The sequence below is a fragment of the Doryrhamphus excisus genome, chromosome 11 (assembly GCF_030265055.1).
Source record: "Doryrhamphus excisus isolate RoL2022-K1 chromosome 11, RoL_Dexc_1.0, whole genome shotgun sequence".
NCBI classification, from domain to species: Eukaryota; Metazoa; Chordata; class Actinopteri; order Syngnathiformes; family Syngnathidae; genus Doryrhamphus; species Doryrhamphus excisus.
Genome location: NC_080476.1, coordinates 7,441,242 through 7,458,328, shown reverse-complemented (window position 1 = coordinate 7,458,328; position 17,087 = coordinate 7,441,242). Strand labels below are relative to the sequence as shown.

At 40.8% G+C, this 17,087-nt stretch overlaps 1 protein-coding gene across 4 annotated transcripts in view; it reads left to right on the top strand.

Moving 5' to 3' along the window:
* The window catches only part of LOC131138031 (serine/threonine-protein kinase PAK 3), a 28,350-nt gene that overhangs the window by 7,346 nt on the left and 3,917 nt on the right, over positions 1-17,087 (top strand). The window contains exons 2-15 of one of the 4 annotated variants that reach the window (XM_058086575.1): positions 5,404-5,597; positions 5,708-5,808; positions 6,937-7,090; positions 7,175-7,212; positions 10,093-10,155; positions 12,343-12,501; positions 12,576-12,750; positions 13,117-13,186; positions 14,804-14,852; positions 14,936-15,048; positions 15,239-15,356; positions 15,861-15,960; positions 16,040-16,236; positions 16,312-16,449. In XM_058086575.1, coding sequence (XP_057942558.1) covers positions 5,426-5,597; positions 5,708-5,808; positions 6,937-7,090; positions 7,175-7,212; positions 10,093-10,155; positions 12,343-12,501; positions 12,576-12,750; positions 13,117-13,186; positions 14,804-14,852; positions 14,936-15,048; positions 15,239-15,356; positions 15,861-15,960; positions 16,040-16,236; positions 16,312-16,449 — 1,647 coding nt within the window. In that variant the 5' untranslated portion in view covers positions 5,404-5,425. The remainder of the gene's footprint in view (positions 1-5,403; positions 5,598-5,707; positions 5,809-6,936; positions 7,091-7,174; positions 7,213-10,092; positions 10,156-12,342; positions 12,502-12,575; positions 12,751-13,116; positions 13,187-14,803; positions 14,853-14,935; positions 15,049-15,238; positions 15,357-15,860; positions 15,961-16,039; positions 16,237-16,311; positions 16,450-17,087) is intronic. The other 3 variants (XM_058086576.1, XM_058086577.1, XM_058086578.1) reach the window with 3 other exon arrangements.

Below are 17,087 nucleotides of genomic sequence, written 5' to 3'. Positions count from 1 at the left end.
CCATTTATACAGTAGTACCTTGGCATACTAGTGTCCCAAATAGCCAGTGTTTTTTTGATGCGAGCTGTTTAGTTCCTGTCAGGCATGACCAAGGACAGCTATTTGGGGGCTTGTGTCAATGTGACCATGACTGAAGATGAGAATGGATGTAAATAAATTTCAGCAAAGATGCCTCTGTTCACCAGAGGGAGCCAGAGGAGTCCATCACCCAGAGGGAGGCTGACATCATTGCAGCTCCCTGGGAGCCATAACCAGTAAAATGCATTGCTGTGATGAAATGCATTATAGGACAATGTAAAAATATTTTTTTTTATTTGAAACTCATGGTGGTATATTGGTATATTTCCTAGCTACCTTTTTGATTGTTAAGTTGCTGTATGATGAATGTAGCATTATTTGTAAGATGAGACTGTGAGTCAGACCTCCCTCCTTGATAGCTCGTGATTGGCTCCTGCCAAACAAAGAGCAACTATTTCCTTACTGACCCATGAGCCGCACAGTATTTAAATGATTAGTAGTATTCAGCAATATTCAGGTGATAATAAATAGTAGTGCAATATATGTTTTGCTTATTTGTGTAATAGCCTTTAACTGTCCATCACGTGCAAGTAATAAGCATGGTTCAAACAGTGCTAATGCTAAAGAGAGTGCGTCCTAATCATGGCCATGAAGCACCAGGCTTACAGCAGAGCCCATCCCCTCAACCCTTCAACCCCTCCACGCCGAGGCCATTACTGTGCCGCCACAAACCCAAGATTAAAGGCTCTTCCTGTGTTAGCCATTCAAATTCAGCATTAATGTTTGAAAGGCGCGCTCTTCACTGCCAGATTAATATTTCATGAGGGGGAAATGTGAAAACATCCCCAGCCATATCTGTTTGTCTGAGTGTTATAGTATAGTGTCACACAGCCTAAACCATTCAGTCTAACTAGGTAAGTTCTATTAATGTGCGGATCCATACTTAAATACCAATACTTTGAGTACCCCATCTTTATGCTCTAAAATTGATTCTCAAATCACAATATAGATAGTTAGAAACTCAGTCATTTGAGGTAACACTGTGGAGAGTAACAAAATTATCGAGATCTTATCGAAATGATGTGTGGTTGGTCGGAACTACTTTTGCATCCGCCTGGCTAAGTGTGTAATGCGTAGCGGCACATTGCTCAGTTAGTTGCTGAAACTATGTACATATGTACAAACTATGTATAATGTCATAAACAGAGCCGTGTGCTATTTCTGAATTTGTTGTCATTCTTGTAGTAATACTGGCTCGTCTTGTCTTGATGAGCTCACCTTGCTCTTTTGGTTTGAATCCTGAATAGTGGCATTTGCTATCATCTTTTTCCCTCCTAATTTCAAATACGTTACCTTGCATTGCAACTCATGAAGCTACACTGACTAGCGGCCATGCCTCCTCCCACAGAGACAGCAGGGCTCACTCTGTTCATGCACATGTATATGGAATGCTGTTGTTCTATGACGCGTCTAGGTTCAAGTTCATTTTATAGTGTGATTAATTCATTCATTATCGCAATACATCTCATCATGTTTTAATCTGTTTTTTATTGAATATACTCACTTATGTCTTCTTTATGTGTCACAAAGGAGGTATTCAATTTTCAGGATGAGGTACATAGTGATGTACATGAAAATCCCTCCCACGTCATCACAGTTGAAAGTCATTATGTTGTGTTGCTACTATTGATCAATTTCCCCCCCGCTTTGTAATTGGTGACCAGATAGGGAACCCTATTGATCGGGTTTCAGTTACAGTTGACATATTAGTAAAGGCACGGTGCATGACTGCTACACTCGCAATGATGTGTTCGACAGAAAGATGATGATGACACATGAATGGAAAGGTGAGTCCCCCGATACATAGGGTTACAGCGTTGCGTGTTGTGACATTTTGTGGTACAAACGGCACGTTGGGTACCCTACAGCATGTTCCAGGTATGACGCATCACGTCTTCCATGTGGAAGTGAACGCTCCAACCGCTCTACCGTCGCTACCATCATTATGGATAAAGTAATACTGAATACTAATGAATGTTAGAGGGGTCATGAATTCCATGCACTGCTACAAGGTAAGCTGAGAAGAGGCGGTTATTCTCCCAGACTAGCCAAAGACATCATTGAAGATGATAGATAGACACGTATTACTTTGTGTTGTGTGTATAGTATGAGCGACTTGGGCGTTAATTTAGATTAGATTAGATTAAACTTTATTGTTATTGCTCATGTCACTGGTACAGGGCAACAAAATGCAGTTAGCATCCAACCAGAAGTGCAATTTTATAAGTACCTTAGTAGTAAGTAAATGTAGAAAAATGGACAGATCTATGTATAAAAACTATAACAGTCTATGACTATAATACAGTGAAGATATGTACAGGGATATAAAGGACTATTGCAGATTATACAGATTATAAACATGCACATATGGATGTGACAATATATAATAACAGTAATATGTACAGTATTGCAATGAAGTGACTAGAGTATGGCTATTGCAGATTATATAAATTATAAACAGTATGATCTATGAATGCAACAAGATATAACAGTAATAGTATAATAGCCGACGTAGACAAATACTGTACTCATAATCACAGTCTAGGAACGTGACTTGTTTTTAACGTGTATAATTCTTACCTGTTCCTGTTGTTGTCCAGGCTTCAGAATGTAAACATACTGGAGCAGGAATAATTTTTTTCTGAAAATAATGAACAATTAATTAACAATTAAATAAACAATAATGAGCTGAACATTTAGCACAGTTGACCTTATACAAAACACTCATTTTATGAAACAAAGCAAAAGCAAAGCCGCATGTTATGGGTGTCGTCCATTGCTGTGCTTTACTGTTGTCGCCATCAAACCTAACGCACCTCTCTATCAATTAATTGCGTCATCAGTCAGGCGTTAGTCCGACAGGGCCCCCTGATTCTTAACGGTCTTACTAAGACATTCTACAATTCTATGCTGACGGTTCCCCAGTGCACAAAGCGAGGTCCTTAAAGACATGCTTGGATGAGGTGTGGTAGAGATGATGATAATCTGCAAAGGTTGAATCAAGGCAACTGGGACTCTTTTGTTTGTTGAAGATCTTTCATCCAAAAAGACTTATTTAGTTGTGATACCTGTCTCATGTCCGTGTATCTTTGCATCCTCTCAAGCTCTCTCCAGGTATATTCTTTCAAATGTCTTTTGAGGTCTGCATTGGCAAAATGTCTTCCGCTCCATAGCGGCGTTGATCAAATCAGTGGGCTTCATGCCAGGTCCACTCCCTGCAGAGCTTTGACTTGAGATTTGACACCTTTTTGTGGTGAGAAAACGGTTGTTTTTCTTTCACTCTTTCCGTCTTGGTGGTGACATCACAATCCCTCTCATCCTGTCCATCATCTCTTCTTTCCCTTTCCCTTGACTGATTTGTCTTTTCCTCACAGTGCAGGGATGTTTTCTTGGGCATTGATGCGCAGTCTGGAAGGACTGTCCTGTCAGAATTAGATCAGAGAGAGGAGGATGCCACCTCACACTATCCCCGAGTCCAACTTCATACACATTTTAGTGTATAGCATGTCAAATACAGTGGAACCTGTATGTAGTCAAGTAAGTCAACTAAGGTTCAATTCAAAAGTCGCACAAGATTTCATCATATTGCACAAGAGCTAATAAATTAATTAATTAAATGTCATGCATTAATAACTGTCATAACTTGTGACTAGGGATGTCCAATACTATCAGCCGGATAATATTATGAATGTTTGTTTGTCTATATGTGCCCTGCGATTGGCTGGCAACCAGTCCAGGGTGTACCCCACCTCTTGCCCAAAGTCAGCTGGGATAGGCTCCAGCATACCACCACAACCCTAGTGAGGATTAGCGGTAGAAAATGGATGGATGGAATATAAATAACAAAGCCAATATTGAGCATCTCTAATTGTTACCAATGAATAAGGTAATGCTTTTTTGTTTAGAGATGACTAGAAACAGGGGATAACTTCTTTTTACACTTCCAAGAATGAATGAGATATGATGTTAGGTGAATTACCTTCACATTGCACCCTTATTATTAATGTTAAGACTGAATATTAAGACTGAAAATGTTACCATATCAGTATTCATGCCCACACAAACACACATATATTTTTTTTTAAATTGTCCACAAGCACTTTTTGGAAAACTCCACCTTCAGTGTATATGTGTGGATTGGTTCAATTGAGCATTTTGTCACAATAAATTTGTCACATAATTATGTTTGTAAACCTCATTTAATAACAAAACATGAAATTATTGACTACTGTTTAATTAATTAAATTTTTTGTAGCAGTAACAAGCACTGGTGACTGGAAAATAACATTCATGATGCTGATTTTCAAGATAATGTACGCATCATTGCACAAATACTAATCACTATTGATGTGGTTCCTTTTGTTTTTCTGATTAGCCAACTTCACTCATGTAGAGTGGGGAAAATGTGCCCTTTTTTTGGTGTGAAATTAGCCTGAAGCTATTATGATTATAGTTTGACCTTGGAACTGATTATATCTATTTCTATTGCTTCCTATGGGAGTAGTTGTTTTGGAATTTGTCTAAATTGGAGGTCAGTCTAAAAGTGTCCACTACTTGGAGACATTTTTTCCAGCTTTTAAAAATGAGGCGACGGAAAGCAGTGGACTGTTGTCGTTTGTCTGTGTTATCACATGCTTATTCACCCAAAGATAGGAACATTTTGTTTTGTGCGTCAGAGCCGGACACTTTGAATAGTTTTAGGTCGCCATGAAGGCACATGTGTGACTTGCGGGATGCCGAGTGTACACGGCGTAAGAGCTCAGGCGTGGCTTTTGTTTGTTAATGTAGGTCTCCCACCAAGGGGGCGGCCAGGCTGGCCCGCTTTTCTGGGACAGTTGTGCTGCACATCACATGATGGGCTTGGCCTCAGGGTGAGGCAGTGAAGGATTCTAACATGCTACAGTGAGATGGCTGCATGACAATCCTTAATGTCATAACTTTTTTTTTGTTTGATGGGAGATCTTTCATACAATAACAACATTCATGTTTGTGGGATCTGATGTTGCTGTAATCACATCCCTGCTGTTTGAACGCTAAAATAGGCCAAACTGAAACTACGACTGCTACAAGGATTGTTACGTGCATGAATACAGTGTGATCTGACTGACATGACAGTCACATTACCCCAGTTCTGCTGCTTCAGAAAGCAGTCGAGTAGAAAAGGAACTCACAAGTGTATCACACTACACTGACCGGACCTCTAGCACCATTTGGTGTGTGTCACAACATCAGAAACAGGAAGTGCTGTTGATCTGTTCACATTTTTTGTTCTAGAGAGAATATGTTCTATTTTCTGTTGAAACCTCTCTCTTGTCTCTCTTCCAGGATATTGTGAGTGTTACTAAAGATGTCTGATAGTGTCGATATTGAAGAGAAACCACCAGCCCCTCCCTTGAGAATGAACAGTAGTTCCCGTGACTCTTCATCAGTGAATCCCGCCTCTAAACCGCTTCCAATGGCTCCCGAAGAGAAAATCAAGAAGGTGCGCCTGCGCTCCATCTTCCCTGGAGGAGATAAGAGTGAGTACCCCCCCGCCGCGTGTCACCTTCACGCTCAGTCTGCTTAAGCTGCACTATACCTGTGAAAACATTCCAAATGCACTGACAGTATGTCCATGATTTTTGTTTAGCTAACAAGAAGAAGGAGAAAGAGCGTCCCGAGATATCCCTTCCCTCCGACTTTGAACACACCATCCATGTTGGCTTTGATGCTGTAACAGGAGAATTCACAGTGAGTGTCTGATTCCACTTGATAAAACGGAAGCTGATGCGCATTTCGAAACATGACACTTCCATGAGGAAGTTCCATCAGGTCATCTGATCAAATATTTCAGCTGAGTTTCGCTGCTGTGGTGGAAGCTGCATTCAAAGATCTTATATGCACAAATGTTTAGTTTTGTGAGTGGCAATGAAATCATCAATCACATTTCCTTATTAATCTAAAGCAGTACAATGTTACCATTTGCAGCCCATCACTGTTTTTTTTAATATACCTCCTACAACAAAATATAGAAATACGGCAAAAATTTACATTTTTTATCAAGAAATTCCGCTAACACGAGTAAGTATTTAATTTGAGAACTATAACAGTAACCACCCAGTCCAGGGTGTACCTTGCCTCTCGCCCAAAGACAGCTGGGATAGACTCCAGCACCCCCGCAACCCTCGTGAGGAAAAGCGGTAAAAAATGAATGAATGAATAAATGAACTATAACAGTAAGGGATAGCTAAATTTTCAATGTCGATACCAATACGATTCCATTATTAGAGCTCTGTTTGCTATGCGACGATGCTGTAATAATTCTAGCAAACATAGCTGTCTCCACACATGAAGAACTTTGGGGGTCACTACATTATTATACAACATATACGGACCAAATGTTAGGCAACAGTCCTCTGCTTGCGTGTGAGAACCAAGCAAAAGCACAACATCAGCATGTACCCTGAGGACATATTTATTTATCATGACATTTTGCAACTATGAACATCCACCATCCATCCATCCTTCTGCTTATTTGAGGTAGGAAAGTCCAGATTTCCCTGTCCCTGGCTACTTCGCCCAGCTTTGGAATTTTATTGTTTTTTTTTTGTTTTTTTTACTAAATAAGACATCCGACTTGCAAGTTTGCATGTTTCCAGTTTGTATGTTGAAAGTTAAAATACTTAGAAAGCAACTGGCAGGCCGGATTTAAACGCTTGGTGGGCCGCATGTGGCCCCCAGGCCGTAGTTTGCCTGCCCCTGATCTAGTATGCTGTACATTTAACACGTTATTATCACGTATTTGTTACCGACTTATAAATGTGTGATAAAAGCACGCATAAACACCTCCTTTTGCTTTGACCCTGTGTGTCCGTACAGGGCATCCCTGAGCAATGGGCACGCCTCCTACAGACCTCCAACATCACCAAACTGGAGCAGAAAAAGAACCCACAGGCCGTATTGGACGTCCTCAAGTTCTACGACTCCAAAGAGACCGTCAACAACCAGAAGTACATGAGCTTCACCTCAGGAGGTATACATAACCGCTATATGCACTATTGGAGAAACATGTCCATGTTTTTCATTAGATTTTAATGAGAGCATGTTTCTGTTGCAGACAAGTCAGCACATGGGTACATAGCAGCAAACACTCTGGTGAGTAGGTTTATAATTCAATAGTTTGAAGCCTATTAATGATTCTTTTTGGTTCCACACTATTTTTGGGGGGTTTGTAACACCACTTATTTGGATTAGCGTAACACTATAAAACAGGGGTCTCAAACTCAATTTACCTGGGGGCCACTGGAGCTAGGGTCTGGGCGAGGCTGGGCGCGCATCAGGTTTTCCAAAAAAAAAATCAAAAAACGCATTTATTAAAAACATAAAAATGAATAAACTTTGCTTTGGTTCCGATTTTCTACAAGAAAAGCTCTGATAAAACATTCCACTGTTCTCAAATATCTTACTTTTTATTTTTCTACACAAAATAAGATGAAAAATAAATAAACAAATCAAGAATAAAGAAAATCAATCAATCAGTAATAAATAAATAAATATAATAATAATAATAAAATGGCAAATAATAAAAACTTAAGAAACCACATATAGTTGGTGGGTAGACATTATTTTTTTCAGGTTAAAATTAACAAAGCATTATTAGAGCCCTGTAGACATGACAAAACACGACTATAGTCACATTTATACTCTTTTTATTTACAACATATTGCGCAACTGCAGGGTCTTGTGACACATGCTAACTCCCAAACTAGAGAGCTAGCGACCTAAACAGTAGCCTCCAAGTTATTTCCTTTAAACTTAAAAAGCCAAAAACTTACCACTTCCACACGGATAGGGAGGATAACTATTAACAGTTATTTAACCTTTAACATGAACATTAATCAAACGTAATCATTTTTTTCTGGGTACATGATACCATACAGCATCCATATCAAACTTGCGCGGGCCACACTAACATTAAACTTTCATTTCAAGTTTAATGTTAGTGTTTTCAACACGCGGCCCACGGGCCAAATGTGGCCCGCAGGACACTAGTTTGAGGACCCTGCTATAAAACATTTAAACAGAGGGAAGCATGTTACCTTTGATTTGTACTACAATGTAAAAGTCTGACAGGTAAGTTTTGTGCATGTTTCACTGTGTTACTCTAAGCACATATTCTTCCCTTTAATGGGCAAATTGTGCACATTCCACTCAAAAAAAAAGTTACTGTAATCCCCCCCAAAACTGTGCAGCCATTCCAGTCATTTTTGTTCTCAAAAACAGATCCGGCTGTTTATTTTTCCAGTCTTACTTAACAAGATTTTGTAGAACAAACAATAGACAAGCTTCAGTGGAGGCTCAACTGCACGGAGGAGGACTCCCGCTATGCTGACCTCATTCCTGGCTTTGGCCAGAGTAATCTATGCTTTTAATGCCTTGCCCTGCACACACGCTCAGCCGGGTGAAGAAGTGCAATCCCGAGTCTGGCGAGGAGGGGATTCTCCGCCCCAGGCCAACCACACTGGGATCATGCAGGGTTTCTGCTTGGACAGTGCCAGCCAAGGGCCAGCAAGGGTGGCAGTGAGGCGAAAAGGTTGCGTGTTAGAGTATTTCAGGGCATTCCAGACTGTCGTAGTGATTGTGAGCCCTGCCGAGTGGGACTCTGCTATTAACTTGTACCATCGCCTGTCTATGACCTCAGTGTGCCCAGCAAGAACTATCAATCAGTGTTGTTTTACTTTAAAAACATACTTTTGTCTTCCATTTTACACCCACTGCCATTGTGTGTTGTCATGCTCAGTAAGACTACTTGCACACAGAGCCGAACTACTCAAAGTGGCTATTAAAAATAATAGTAATACATTATAAATAGAACAATATCAATATCAAAGAATGTCAATATTTAATAAGTATACACACTGTGCAACGACTATATAAAAAATTTGTAGCTATATGTAAAATTATGTACTAAAATTACACATATAGAGTTATTTGGGATCATTTGTAGTAATAATTGAGCATTTAGCGCTACATTATGTTGTTGATCATTCTCTATAGCATTAGTAGTAGTTGCCCTGTGTGTGTGTTACTTACCTATTGTGTGTTTATCCCTTCAATATTTTACCTTGTACTGTGACGGTAGCTAGTTAAGAGTTTAGTTCTGCCACTGCTTTCCTCAATAAAAGTCATATCCTTCAAGAAATTGAAGATTTTTCAGCACCCCATGGAGGCCATGGCTGCCATTTCTCTGTATTACCAATCGGGATGGCCGGCTCTGATTATGATACTGTATCCACTCAGCAGTAACAACATTAACACTGACAATATCTGGCAACACACAGTACTATTACTGTGTCATGTACGTGTAATTAGGTTGTAAAAATGCATCATTTTATGTATTTAGTGCAGTTGTACACTACTGTAAACTAGATCTTGAATTAATAACCCTCCAATACCAAAATTATTATCACGATAAAGATGGAAATTAGAATTTAATTAAGACTGACAGAACTGAGAATTGAGGAAGTTGACAACAAAAAATAATGTTTTTCTAAATAATCGTCAACAGATATGCAGTTGAAAGGTTTACTGAGGATTGGGACACAGAAGTGGAAGCAAGTGGAGACTTTTATGAAGTATTAATGTCATATGGTGATGTTATCGCTCAGCTGCTTTTCAGTTGTGACACCTATCATTTAGCCATTCAGTCATAAATATTTGTGTATATTTATTATCACTTACAGACAGTACAAGTACAGCCCCGTATTGTCATCATGAGTACAGTATTTGGACGTATTAATTTGTGCACCCAAGCACAGTTAAATTGTAAAAATCATCAGACATTCCCCTCCAGAGACTTCTAACATACGTGCTCGCCTCATGTAGTGTCCGGAGGCGCCCCTTTGGAGTTGATGTCCACCCCTCAGTAGCAAAACCCCCTGCCTTCCCCTCTTCCCCTTGAAGTCCACTCACTCTTCAACACTGTGTGGGTTTTGTTTTGAGTAAAATCCTCCCATTTTCAACCTTCACATTCAGAATCGACTGCTGTCATCTGGGCCTCCCGTCAGCCTTAGAACCTGCAGCGCATTATTTGACAAGGTAAATCCTCCATATTACTATTCCACACCTCTGCATTGGCTTTCAAGGTCAATTAGTGGATCTCAATTATGCCCACTAAAAACACTTCCTATTTTCAAGGCATTTTCACTGTCTGTATTGAAATTTCACAGGGCTATTACTCTGTTGGATGATGTCAGGGATGTACTAGTTAGCATCTCCTGGTGGTGGTGGCAGGGCAGGGGCGCATGCCACAGGGGGTTGTGTTGACTTTGAAACTGCATGAACGAGATCATGTTCAAACTTCATCACCATTGCCAACATAACCGCATGGTAAAGAAGTCACTACTTCCAGTACCTCTCATCATTGCACTGCACCATTGACCCAGTCCTTGTCGGAACAAAAGGACTGGGGTCTCACCAGAACTAAGCTGCACTGCTTCATTTGTGCATGACAAGACTGGAAATGGATGTTTCCATTCCATAAGAGGAAGACAATCCAAGGCAAACTGACTTTTGGATGTGGGAAACGAATCCTTAGTTTTAGACATACTAAATATGTCTGCCGTCTAAGCCAAGCCGCGGTGCATATCCAGGATGTCTGCCGGTCATATACGCATTGCACTTTACTGCAATGTCGCAGCATGTTTGCTTCACTAAGCATACTCAAACACAGAACAGGGTGTTCCCTTTTCGAAAGTGCATTCTCATGGTTCTTGGCACATCGAACTCAACCCCTCTACTCTGATAAAAGTGCACCTTTTCCCTTTTAGCTCTCCCTCCGCTGCTAACGCTCTCCTCCACTGGTAGCGCAATTTGTTCCTGACAGTTGTGCCGCCACATGTGTAGTAGTATGCTCATGTTATGACCACATGTTTAATAACATGACACAGGATTTCCACTGTTACATACAGTATCTCAAATTTCAGCAACCATTTTTATACAGTATTGTCAAGGGGCAATACTGTATAATACATTAGTCAATGTACAGCTTTTACAGCAATATAGATTTACTATCCACACAGCCATTATTGTCTTATTATATGTTCCAACACAAGTGAGTATCAAGATAATTGTGTCTTGCCTTTAGGCAAACATGGAGGTGATAGAGTCTTGGTCTGGGGCTGCATGAGTGCTGCCTGCGTTCATTTAGCGGACACATGAATTCATACACGGAAGCAGAAGGAACGTGGAGAGGACCAGAAGGTGTTTACCTTCAACTAGATCTACCAGTATCATCATTCCGGAGGAGTGGAAGAAGATTCCAGTAACAACCGGCTCTAGTGAATTCCATGCCCAAGAGGATTAAGTCAGTCCCAGATAACAATGATGCGACCACTAAATATTCACAATTTGGATGAGTTTGCCGGGGAGAGGATTATAAATGAAAATGCTTTATAAGCTGTACATTGACTATTATACACTGAATACTTTAAAAAGGCATTTTTGTTGTGCCTGTGTTTTAGGGCCATGGGGTTTGATTTGTAGTTTTGTGTGTTTTGAGTGCCCCATAGTAAAGTACTGTACTGTACGTGTGCACAGTGTGGTCATATACTATGCTCCTGGAGTCTTCGGCGAACCAAACTTGCAGTCGTCCACGCCCCTGAGTCTCTGCAACTGTTAAGCAATTCGGAACCGATCACACAGGTGTATGGTCCGGATATAGCGATTCTGTGCAGGTGTCGTTATACGTGGTTAACCCTCATATGTAACCCCAGGGTCACGAAAACGTCTCCGGAGGCGGCTAATAGTACCGGGAGCGACTCCCATCCATCTGTGTACCGCAACTTGGTGCATGAGTCGTCGTGAAACATTGAATGAATGATACCATCTGTATCTGTCTTTTATATAATGGTACACATTGCTCTGCGGTAATGCTCACTAGTCACTCCCTTTTGAGACATACTGCCAAACTCCAGTGAATGTAAGGAGTGGTCCTTGCAGGGAGACGTGTGATATCAACAATTCTTTACTATGGGGCAATGAGGTGTGGAATCTTTGCACTCAAAACACACAAACTACAAACCCCTGAAATACAGCCATAACACAAATTATGTTTTTAAAGTCCTTCAGTATATATACGTTCTATATAAGTTATATCCAAATTTAATGTTATCATAATTAGGGATGCACTAACTTTTGTGAGATACTGACTAACTTGGCGTGTCCATTGAGTTTTAAGTATTGGTGATATTCCAAAAACACGTTACATATGTGTCCATCCTGCAGGGTGCCAAAACATCAACTTCAGAACCCCCGATTGCACCGCCTGTGTCAGAAGAAGAGGATGAGGAAGAAGAAGAAGAGGAGGAGGAGGAGGAAGACGAGGATGACGACGACGACGAACTGCCGCCGGTCATTGCACCTCGACCTGAGCACACCAAATCGGTCAGTTGTTTTTGTTATTTTTTTTTTTTTGGTGCAAATTTATCATCGTAACCGTAACTCTCATGCGCTTGCAGATCTACACACGCTCAGTCATGGACCCACCCAAGCCTCCCACTCCCGTCAAAGAGGTTGTGACACCACCTGAGTCGCAGGTCCAGCCAGACAACACATCGAACACAATGTATCGCAACACAGACCGCCAGAGGAAGAAGTCCAAAATGACGGATGAGGAGATCCTGGAGAGACTCAGTATGTGTCTTTATATGCACATAACACACATGTTTGCCAGAAAAAGTAGTAAAACTTCTAAACATGCAACTACGACCACATATTGATAAATGAGTAGCTAATGTTGTGATCAGTGAGTGTATGCATACACTATTGTGATCCTTTTCAGTCATGGATGCTCTCTAAGCAATCTACTGTGCAAAAGGTTTTCGGCTCATTTATAAACATAGAGTAGAGTAACATAGAGTAGCTGCCTTTAAATGCAAAGTGTGTCTGCTCTACACTCATGTATTTAAACCTTCTGTGCACTCTCCCTCCCACACACACACAAACACAAATACATAAATGCAAAACACGCACAATCAATATGCATGTGTTTTGTCTCTGACTCAGGGAGTATTGTGAGTGTCGGGGATCCCAAGAAGAAGTACACGCGCTTTGAGAAAATAGGACAAGGGTAAGTCTGTCTATGAATGGAAACTATTGCTGCAGAGGTATTACTAAATTATGGGTCAGATAACTGGCGTCCATTGTATACTCCTGATCAGAATTTTTATAGAATTTGAAACATTGCAAGGGGGTTCTAAGTAGAGCTTCGATGCAAATGCAAAAAGAAGAAATGGGAGTAGACAAAACATTTTTTGAGTAAACAATTCATTGCAAAGGGCGGCACGGCGGACGAGTGGTTAGCGCGCAGACCTCACAGCTAGGAGACCAGGGTTCAATTCCACCCTCGGCCATCTCTGTGTGGAGTTTGCATGTCCTCCCCGTGCATGCGTGGGTTTTCTCCGGGTACTCCGGTTTCCTCCCACATTCCAAAAACATGCTAGGTTAATTGGCGACTCCAAATTGTCCATAGGTATGAATGTGAGTGTGAATGGTTGTTTGTCTATATGTGACCTGTGATTGGCTGGCGACCAGTCCAGGGTGTACCCCGCCTCACGCCCGAAGACAGCTGGGATAGGCTCCAGCACCCCCGCGACCCTTGTGAGGAAAAAGCGGTAGAAAATGAATGAATGAATGAATTCATTGCAAATGACGATTAAACTGAAATAGGCAGTTCTCGTGTGACAGCTGACAACGCATATTATTATTATTATCATGAGCAGAGATGCTCCGTATTGGCTTTCTTACTGATATACAATACAGTAATCCCTCGTTTATCGCTGTTAATTGATTCCAGACCTGACTGTAACAAGGGAAGTTGGCTTTCCTATTTATAAATGGAATATATTTGTAGTTAGAGCATCGGGAACCTGTTAAATACTGTTTTTAACATTATTAGAGCCATCGAGACATGAGCTAACACACCTTAGTCACAGGAAGTGATGTTGGGTGTTCAGAGTTAGGTTAGCTTGTTGTGGTTTGCTCATATATACAGTATATATTTTAGTGTATGAAACTTTGGACCAACGCAGTCATCCATCCAGTCATCTTCTATGCTGCTTATCCTCACTGGAGCCTATCCCAGCTGACGTTTTGGGGCGAGAGGCGGGGTACACAAACAATCATTCACGCTCACATTCATACCTATGGAGAATTTAGCATTATTAATTAAGAGTCATCAATTAACCTAACACGCATGTTTTAAGAATGTGGAAGGAAACCGGAGTACCCGGAGTTTGCACGTTCTCCCTGTGTGGGGAACATGAGAATCAAACCTGACTGTGTGGCCACCATGCTAATCACTGGTCCATGCTGCGGCCCCAATACAATCAGTAACAATTTCAACTGGGCTCACTCAGTAACGAGACTTTATGAAAAAAAGTAACATGCGGAATAATGGACATCCCCCTCTGGCATTGTTAGCTGGCATTGTTAGGAATTCTTTAGAATAAGATTACATTATATAACGGGTCTCCAGTATGATTATTAGCTAGGAAATATGATGCTGTGCAAATTCACATTCAGTTTACGCTGAAGCAGATGAATGAATGAATCTTCACATTTCCTGTGATGGCATCCCTCAAGCATGATGATGAATTCCTGATCATTGGATCCGTATTGAAGCATATAAAAGTTTTAAATCAATGAATAAGTTATTGATGTATTTTTGGATCTTCTTTGTCTCCAGAGCTTCTGGTACTGTGTATACCGCCATCGACATAGCAACAGGCCAAGAGGTAAAAGAAAAATCATGGCTTTAAAGATTTTCCATTGTTTGTTGTTGTCCACTGTCAACCATATATTGGTCTTTTCTCCTCAGGTGGCCATCAAGCAGATGAACCTGCAGCAGCAACCCAAGAAGGAGTTGATCATCAATGAGATCTTAGTGATGAGGGAAAACAAAAACTCTAATATAGTCAACTACTTGGACAGGTCAGTTTGCAGATGATCTGGCATCAGTAGAATATATATAATGGAGGGCAACATGACTCAATAGGACTCTTTCCCGTCTGTTCTTTTTGCTGGTTAAGTTACATTACTGCCCCCTACTGTTAAACTATTGTATCATAATTGATTCCCCTCCTGACATTGAAAGTCCCTTTTTCTTTATTTTTCTTTCCAGTTACTTGGTAGGAGATGAGCTCTGGGTGGTGATGGAGTATTTGGCCGGTGGTTCGTTGACAGATGTTGTGACTGAGACCTGCATGGATGAGGGCCAGATAGCAGCCGTTTGCAGAGAGGTAATGTACACAATTAAAGTATTTTTTTAATTGGTTGCACCAGTAACTTTGTAACATATGCATGTTTAAATTAAATAAATGAATTTTGGTTCATAAACACGACACTCCCTCCCAAGCTAGTTATAGCAAAAGAATACACTCACGGTGGTCGAATGGTTAGCTTGCAGGCCTCACAGCTAGGACACCCGAGTTCAATTCCACCCTCCGTGTGTGGAGTTTGCATGTTCTCCCCGTGCATGCGTGAGTTTTCTCCGGGTACTCCGGTTTCTTCCCACATTCCAAAAACATGCTAGGTTAATTGGTGACTCCAAATTGTCCATAGGTATGAATGTGAGTGTGAATGGTTGTTTGTCTATATGTGCCCTGTGATTGGCTGGCGACCAGTCCAGGGTGTACCCTGCCTTTTGCCCGAAGACAGCTGGGATAGGCTCCAGCACCCCTGCGACCCTTGTGAGGATAAGCGGTAGAAAATGAATGAATGACTGAATTCTTGTTTCTCTGCAGTGTCTTCAAGCGCTGGATTTCCTCCACTCCAACCAGGTGATCCACAGGGACATAAAAAGTGACAACATCCTTTTGGGAATGGATGGATCTGTCAAGCTGAGTAAGTTATTTGTTCTTTATCTCTGAGATATCCCATCATGACTTCAGTTATTCAGTTTTCCCTCTGTCTCCCTCTACAGCCGACTTTGGCTTCTGCGCCCAGATAACTCCAGAGCAGAACAAGCGCAGTACAATGGTGGGAACGCCCTACTGGATGGCACCTGAGGTGGTGACCCGGAAGGCGTACGGCCCAAAAGTGGATATCTGGTCTTTGGGAATCATGGCCATAGAAATGGTGGAGGGAGAACCGCCATACCTGAATGAGAATCCACTCAGAGTAAGAGATAAGACATCACCTTATGAAAAGTATTTTCATTTTCATGTTCCGGTTTGACCAAGTCTGTCTCTACAGGCCTTGTATCTGATAGCTACCAACGGGACACCAGAGCTCCAGAACCCAGAAAGACTGTCCTCGGTCTTCAGAGACTTTCTCAATCGCTGCCTGGAGATGGATGTGGATCGCAGAGGTTCTGCCAAGGAGCTGCTTCAGGTAATGGATCAAAAAGTGCTTGAATCTACTTTTAAGTCAAAGGAAAGAAGAAGTGAACACCCCAGTTTTTTTTTAAGGCAGCTAAATAGCTACAATGCAGTATTTGTTAAAAATTTAATGTGGGGATTTCATGGTTTGAATGCTGATTTTAACTGCTTATTTTACAATAATTAGCAAAAATTGGAAAATGTTAAAATAAAATAAAAATCATTTAATTACATAATAATTTAAATATGAAATGATTTGTAATAAATTAAATAATGATTTAAATAATATTAGTAATAATTACTATTACAAAATTATAAAATATAAATTTCTAGGCAACGTCCAACTTAAAGGGACGCAACACCACCGCCAGCTAGCATGTGTTACCCAACGTGGTCCAAAAGAACATATTGGATAAAAATGTCTATATTTTTCACAATTATAAGTTCAACTGCATGAAAACTGTTGAAAATATGTGTTCAGCTTGAATAAGATGAATAGTATACAAACACATGAAGGCAATGTCAGAGGCAACCGACAATTTACAGTCATGTTATTGTTATAGGCTATACAGTCGTCCCTCACTACATCACGGTTTGAACATAATTAATAAATGATCACTGTTTCTTGGAGGACTATGGCCCATTATTAGC